This window comes from Monopterus albus, unplaced genomic scaffold, assembly GCF_001952655.1.
Source record: "Monopterus albus unplaced genomic scaffold, M_albus_1.0 scaffold83.1, whole genome shotgun sequence".
Taxonomy (NCBI): domain Eukaryota; kingdom Metazoa; phylum Chordata; class Actinopteri; order Synbranchiformes; family Synbranchidae; genus Monopterus; species Monopterus albus.
Window position 1 is genome coordinate 1088568 of NW_018127963.1, and position 7756 is coordinate 1096323.

General features: G+C 42.4%; 1 protein-coding gene across 1 annotated transcript in view; it reads left to right on the top strand.

Annotated features, from left to right (window-relative positions):
• Positions 1–3264, top strand: part of tle2a (TLE family member 2, transcriptional corepressor a) — a 51157-nt gene extending 47893 nt beyond the window's left edge. Inside the window, 6 exon segments of the mRNA XM_020607046.1 lie at positions 11–41; positions 375–622; positions 1170–1317; positions 1439–1589; positions 1815–1891; positions 2130–3264. Coding sequence (XP_020462702.1) covers positions 11–41; positions 375–622; positions 1170–1317; positions 1439–1589; positions 1815–1891; positions 2130–2237 — 763 coding nt within the window. The 3' untranslated portion in view covers positions 2238–3264.
• Positions 3265–7756: the final 4492 nt, after the last annotated feature.

A 7756-nucleotide genomic window follows, 5' to 3' on the forward strand; every position in this document is an offset into this window, starting at 1 on the left:
AGCCGTGCAGCAAGAGCCCCATGGCCCATCTGGACGGTCTGGTGAGACAGGAGGGAGTAGGTGTGGCTGTTAGATAGTTGTTGTAGACTCAGATTTAAAGTCCATCTTGTGACTTATAATGGTACTTTAATACTAAAAGTGATGCTTTTGTTTGTCACATGTAAAAACAGATTTTGGATGATGAATGACTTTATGGTGGTGTCCGGAAGCCAATTTCTCCAGCATCGTTATTTATAGCTGCGTTACTGCTGCAACAGCATGATTACATCATGCAGTTTACCTTTACATGAATCCCCTTGTCATCAGTTATAGTGAACTGCAACATAAATCACTGGATATTAAAGTTTATATCTCATTTTATTGTGTCCAATCAGAACAGGGATAACTACATCCGCTCCTGCAAGCTGCTCTCCGATGGACGAACACTGATCGTTGGCGGGGAAGCCAGCACCCTGTCAATCTGGGATTTGGCCACACCTACTCCTCGTATCAAGGCAGAGCTGACGTCATCTGCTCCCGCCTGCTACGCTCTGGCTATCTCCCCCGACAACAAGGTCTGCTTCTCCTGCTGCAGCGACGGCAACATCGTCGTCTGGGACCTTCACAATCAGACTCTGGTCAGGTGAGAGGAGACGGCATACAACTTTGTTGTCTTACAAATTGTACAGACTATAGTCATGAGGCAGTACAGAAAGGAGAGAGACAGAGGTGAGAAAGGCTTGAGGATGTGGAAACATTTCATAAGAAAGCAGGAGAGGATAAAACAGGAAAGGTGATAAGACACATAAGAAGACAGACGGAGTGATGAGAAATCGTTGCAGTCTGGGGCTTCCTCATCTATAACCTTATGGTTAAGTAAAAAAGAGGTGAGATGAACTAGTCATTGGGGATATGGGTGGAATAAAACTACCAGGTTTGACAAAGTAGGACTAAAAGCAGTAGGGACGAAGGGAAGGAAGATTGTAGTAATGTGGGGGAAGTGAAAGTAAGAATCAGGGGTGGGTGGGTGAGTGTAGTGGGGTTGAGGCAAGGGAAAGACAGAAAGATATTTGGCCTGACATGTCCAAGAGAACAGAAGCAAAGAAGCTCACAAGCAGAGTTTGTACAGTGTGTCTTTATGCAGGTATGTGTGACAATTTCTGAATCTCTGTCACTTCTCCTCACTGCAGGCAGTTTCAGGGTCACACAGACGGAGCGAGCTGCATCGACATCTCCAACGACGGCACCAAGCTGTGGACGGGAGGGCTGGACAACACCGTCCGCTGCTGGGACCTTCGAGAGGGACGCCAGCTCCAGCAACACGACTTCTCCTCGCAGGTACACACAGCAGCGCACGCATAAATCAGACTTGGTGCAGTGTAGTCTAACAGGCTGCTGCTGCTGCTCATTAACGCCCTTTTCATTCTCTCTTTTTCCTGTGCTTTCCTTTCCTCCACAGATCTTCTCTCTGGGCTACTGTCCGACAGGCGAGTGGCTGGCTGTGGGAATGGAGAGCAGTAACGTGGAAGTCCTGCACGTCTCCAAACCTGACAAGTACCAGCTGCACCTCCATGAGAGCTGTGTTCTCTCACTGAAGTTCGCCTACTGCGGTACGCACACACAGACACACGCGCCGTTTGGTTACATCACATTACCTGAGGGCATTTAATCACAGGGAAACAGAACAAATCTGCTTCTCTCATTATTCAGAAACAGTTCCTTCCTTTTTCACCTCTCCCGTTCTTTACAAAAGCAGCTCTTCCTCTCAGGCTTCGCTGTATCTCGCCTCCCTTGAGGCTTTATCTGTTGATGGCTCTGTGTGTTTTGTCCTGTAGGTAAGTGGTTCGTGAGCACAGGCAAAGATAACCTCCTGAATGCATGGCGGACACCTTATGGATCCAGCATATTCCAGGTAGGGCATCCAACACTGGGGATTTTGCACAGAGCTCTGCAGCTAGGACTGAAATTTGTTTGTGTCTTTGTTTAAAATTAGCTATGAAATATGATGACATGATGTGAAAGTGTGCCTGGTAACGGTTCATTTGTCAAATTTGAGAAATTTCTAAGCTTTTCATGTATTTGTAATGATTTGTAAAAAAGTCTCTGACTTTTTGTAGCTAATATTGCTTCCTCTCTGTCTGTGTGTTCAGTCTAAGGAGTCTTCGTCGGTTCTCAGCTGTGATATCTCTCCTGACGACCAGTTCATCGTCACCGGCTCCGGGGACAAGAAGGCCACCGTCTATGAAGTCATCTACTGAACTCTGATTGGCTTGGGGTGGGGGGAGTAAAACTTAGAATCGGGGGGAGGGGCCAAGGCTCCTTTTTGCACCAATGACTGTACAGAGCATCAGTGGCATGGTAAACAAGAGACATTCAACTGGTACTTTGTTGTTTTGTTTACTGTTGTGAAAAAAGAGAGAAAGAGAAGCGAGGGGGCACAAAGTCACATCTCTGGAAAAAACCAACTGAACTTTTTAATGCTCTGAGAAGGCTGGTTAGTCTATAGCTGCACAGTTATGGGATTCCTCCAAAGATCTTTTGTTTTTATTCTCTTTCTTAAAAAAATTACAAAATAAAACCTCTGTAGTGAACAAGAAATTAGCCAAAAAAGTTATTTTTTTAGCCTTTGAATTTTTCGCAAACAGTCAAACCGAATCCAGTGGGAAAAAAAAGAGAAACATGGGACTGAGGAAATGCAAGAATGGTTCAGGGAGGGCTGGAAATTCCTGATGGAAAATACAGTCTGTGTTCTGCGCTGTGTAAAAAGTCCCAGTCCAGCCCAGTCCTCAGCACGTGGCTGCTCCTTTGGGTGCCAGATGTGTGGCAGATGGCAGGATGGTGTGCTGTGAAGACCCAGCTATGTTTTTTTTTTCTCTCTCTCCTCCTCATTAAGTTTTAGCAGCAACATGATTGTATCATCTCCAGTACATATATGACAGAACAGGGCTCGGTTTCCTCTGAAGTGTCCTGAGACTGTTTGCTTTTTTTAATATTATTTTTCTTTTACAAAAGAACAAAGAACTTACTCTGGAGATGTTTCAGGAAACCGGTCTGGAAGAGAAAACCACAACCCCGAGGACAGAGGAAAACACAACAGGTGCTCTTCGGTTTTGGGGGCGTGGCCACCACCTCATCATGTTTATCCTTAACACTCGACATTAGATGTTTTTTTTCTTTTTTTCTATTGTATTTGTTAGGGCACATGTAGGCAGAAGGGTTATTTTCACAAATGCATTTTGATCATTGAACCTTGGTCTATGTGAACATGTAAATAAAGTTCTCTAAAGGCAATCATGTTCTCTGTGATTTGGATTTTATTGGAGACGACAGACAGCAGCACGGGACATCACTCTAACCATCAGTGCGGTTTTTGTTTGTGTTCTGCAGTGTCTTTTCTGGTTTGAGTATCGTCTCTCACAAAGACCAGTGTGGCTGTAATAGTGTGTAGGTGGAAATGAGGCAGATTGCGTGTGCCCGCGCCTGCTAGTGTTCACACTGTGGGAACTGAAACCTGCTCACACATTGTGTGGACTCAGCCTTTTAGGGCAATGACTTAGTTTAAGGTTAGGCTTAGGTAAGTAGTGGTTATGGTTAAACTTAGGCTAAGTCTCCAGGAAATGAATGCAAGTCAATCTAAAGTCCCCACTAGGACTGAAACGTGTGTGTTCCCTGCATCTGGCTGTCAAGTGTTTATCGCCACTGAACTAAGTCGGACTATTGCAAAGTTTTAGCTTGGATGTTTAAAATGGGCAAAAAAAAAAAAAAAAATCTAAATATGCACATATAGAATTTTTGTTTAACCCATAACGGCCAGAAAGCGTGTGCTCTCAGCAAGATGCTGGTCAAGTCTGAGTTGAGCTCCTGGTAAATGTTGCAGTTGTATGGTTGTGTTTTTGTGCTGAGCAAACTGTGGGTGGTGAGAGAAAGTTGATGTGCAGTACAATAGGCTGTGGAATGGATTATTATAACAATAACACCCAAGAGGGAATTTTTCAGTGATTATGGGTGTAGTAGTGACTGCCCTGCTGAGACAAATAGCTTTAACTATGTGAGAAGAGAACCTGAGGAAAAAAACAAGTGAAGCGTTTATTTCCTTTTCATAGTAAAGCATTGCTGACATACAGGTAGCTAATAAATCACTTTGCTTCATTTCTTTTGGTGCAAGATTGAAACAGCTCTTGACCTTCTGTTTTTTAAAAGGCACAGTATTGCTGTTAATACTCATAATTACAGTACAGAGTGGCCTCAAGGCATTTATGGCTTTCATGTAGTTCCAAATAAGTGTCAACAGAAAAGAATTATTGATGAAAGGCTGTGATTTCAAACTGGACCAAACTGCTTCGTGGTGCTGAGCTTGAGTAGCTTATTTTTAAATTGTTGCATTTTCTTTGTATGTCTAAATACGAGGGATCCGAGACTAAAGGTTCTACAGCAATGCTAGGAGCTGTATGACCATGTGAAAGGGGTCACTTGTTGTGATGAACGTCTGGAGAATGATCACCTAGTCTGCAGCATAATGGAACTTGATAGCACTTTATTGTTTTGGTTCACTCTCACTGATCTCCAGGTGTTGATTTTGACAGCAGCAGGCAGCTGTTTTTGGTGCTAATGCTTTTAAGAGGCCGCTGGTTACCCTGTCTACTGTTTTCTATTTATTTCCCTCATTCATCAGATGGACAAAACTGTGACTCCCATGAATGCTAATGTTGCTCTCCGTCTGCTGGGTGTGTATACAGACAATTATTTGCTAACAAGTTCGATTTAAGTGGATGACATGTCAATGCTGAGTTCACGGTTTGTTTCTGCTGCCCCCAAGTGGACACAAACTATTTATTGCAAACCCACAAATGTGAACTTGTGGTCAGTCGGGTTCAGAAAAGTCACTGGAATTCATCCTTCAAGGGAACTTGAATATCTGCAGGAAATTTTTTGGCAATCCCACCCTGTTGTTGGGATACAGGCAATCAAGTGTTTTTTAAATGGCTTTTAATGAGACCTGCACTTCTCAGCTGGTAGTTTGGCCCCATCTTCTTTAGCAAACCGCCTCAGTTCTCTCAGGTTGGATCGGTGCCTTCTCCCGACTGCGAGTTTGTTCTTTCCATAGATGTTCTCACAGCAAGCTGTTTCAGATCAGTCCAATGTTTTCTCTTCATCCGTTCTTGGTGCTTTTAGATGTTTTGGATAATTATCCTGTTGGAGGAGGCATGACGGCTAAGACGGAGCTCTCTGACACTGGACAATATGTTTTTCTCCAGATGCTGTAATAATCATTTGATTTCATTGTTCCCCGCACAGATCAAGGCGCCCTGTGCCAGATGTAACGAAGGAGCTCCATAACTTCACTGAGCTGCCTCCATTGTTCACAGCAGTGTTTCTCCTATGAGCAGACAGCTGATGTGACTTGTTCTCCAAGCAGCATTGAGACATGGAAACAGTTTGGCAAACCCCTGGTTAGACTTTTTTTCTTTTTAATCCTTCTCTTCCTTTCTTTCTGGGCCTTCCTCCAAGGAGCTGAGTTTCATTCAGAGAGCAATGTTTTGTGTGGCTGGGCACTGGTGTAACTTGATATTGAAGGTCAGATTGTATCTGGTTTGAAGGTTTCCTTGGTTGTCTTTCTACCATTTGAAATATCCTTCTTTTCATTCTGGGGTCAGTTCCTCCTATGGCCATGTCTAGGGAGCTTGGCTATGGTCCCATGGATTAATATTAGCAACTGTAGTCACAGGAGCATCAAGTTGTTTAGAGATGCCATTGGTAGCCCTTACCATGACCATGGGTAAATCCCAATTCCCTTAATTGCTTCCCTTACTCGCTCTTTTCCTTGTGTTTTAGCTCGACCCACATAAGATGCAAGGAGAGGAAGTTCAGACTGCAAATATTATTCTCTGGTCCACTGATGTTTTACCATTAATCTATCTACAAACAAGCCGCTTCACATCAGTTTTTACGGCATCACTTCCGGGTAAATTTTGCCTTCATTTGCATAAATTTTAAAATGCTTAATTTCTGTCTCGTCCTCTTTGGTCACCTCGCAAATCTGTTTCGTGTCACCTGGAATCCCACAATGCTTTGTGAAGTGAGTTGCTTGTGTCTCATAGAAAATGAATGGGGGAAGATTTTGTCATGCTCAGTGGATCTTCACTGTAAAGGCTTTGGTATTCCTTCTAAATGACAGACTGTACTGGCTTCTGGGTTGAGTGAGGAACAATAAGTTAAGGGAATCGGAATTTAACCCATGCTTGGCATGTATTCGATCTCCTCAGACAACAGTACAGTGAGCACATTTCTCCATTTAAATATACTACTTATAAGACTTGAAGATATCTGTAATACTAATCTAAGATTGTAGTCCGCTTGAAGTTTCACCACAAGCTACTGATAATTGGTCACAACCAAAATGCTTCTGAAACAAAAATAATCACTCAATTCTGGGCCACTGAAAATGAAACGGATATCTAACATTGCTGATTGGCTCTGGTTTGTAAGATGAGGCATTGCTTCAAAATGACTGAACTTTGTCAAATTACAGAAGGAAAGATCTCTGAGCAAAACCAGAATGACAAGAGTTTTGGTTTTAATGACAATGATTTGCTTTTGATATAACAAGCTTCTTAGGTGAAATATTAGGATGGTTAAGTTACCAATATTTTGCACAGATGTTTCTATATCTCAAAAAACTATAGCCAAACGGGTATTTTAAAGGTTATATTTGAATTCGGCATCTCAAAATACGTGTAGACCAGTATAACTGTAGACCAGTGTACATTTTTCCAAGCCATTTTTGCTTCTTTGTAGAATAAGCAAACCATTCAGCTTTTTTCACAGCACGAGTCTGATTCTAAGGCAAACCAAATGCATGTAGAATCGACTGTTTAAATGAAATGTACCAACTGTGTCAGTATTTCAGCCTGAACCAAAGTGATGGACCATCCTACATGGCCATTCCTAGAGCCACTAGCATAGTTAAAACAATCGATGTAGAAGGCACCTGAAGGGGGGAGCACAAGTTTGGTTTATTTCTCACACATAGTATTTCTTGTACAGCAAATGTGAAACGTATCAGGAGGGAAGACGGTGCATTTAAAAAAAAAAAAAGACATTCTTGGCTTTTTAAAAGTCAAACTAAACGTAATCTTGTAAAACAGGAAAAAAAAAGTTATATTTGAACAGAGAAAGCACAGGCAGAGGAGAGACGTTACTGACAGTTAAAGAAGAGTATCAAATACAATGTCCCAAATATTCACGCTATACCACCAAATGCATAGCCATTATACAGCATCATTCTGAGTAGTACACAAGCTTGTGGATGAGAATATCATTTACATCTGCCTGTGGCTAACAGAGGCAGGCAAAGGCATTCAGACTGTACAGACATCAGACTCCTCGCTGGTACAGTAGCCATTGTAGGCTTCTTCTTTCCTACATTAGTGCTGCAGTGCGAAACATGGACACATCTTGCTAAAATATTACACAGCTGAACTACACTGCATACTGTAATATAAGATTCATCCATCTGTTACTGTGGCTGCAAGACCAATTGTACCAACTCAGAAAAAAAAATCAGATTTTTCATTCCATCAGCAGAAGTGGTGTTTTAGTGCAACAAGCATGCAGTAAAAAGTGGGACCTCTTTGATGGCTAGATCTGTATCATCATGTTGCAGTGGACATCTGCTGTACACTGACCACAGACGCAACAGAAATGTAGTAAAATTACACCATAAGGACTGAAAGCAGACTATTGTACATTACCTATCACGTTTGGGGAAAAAAGCAAA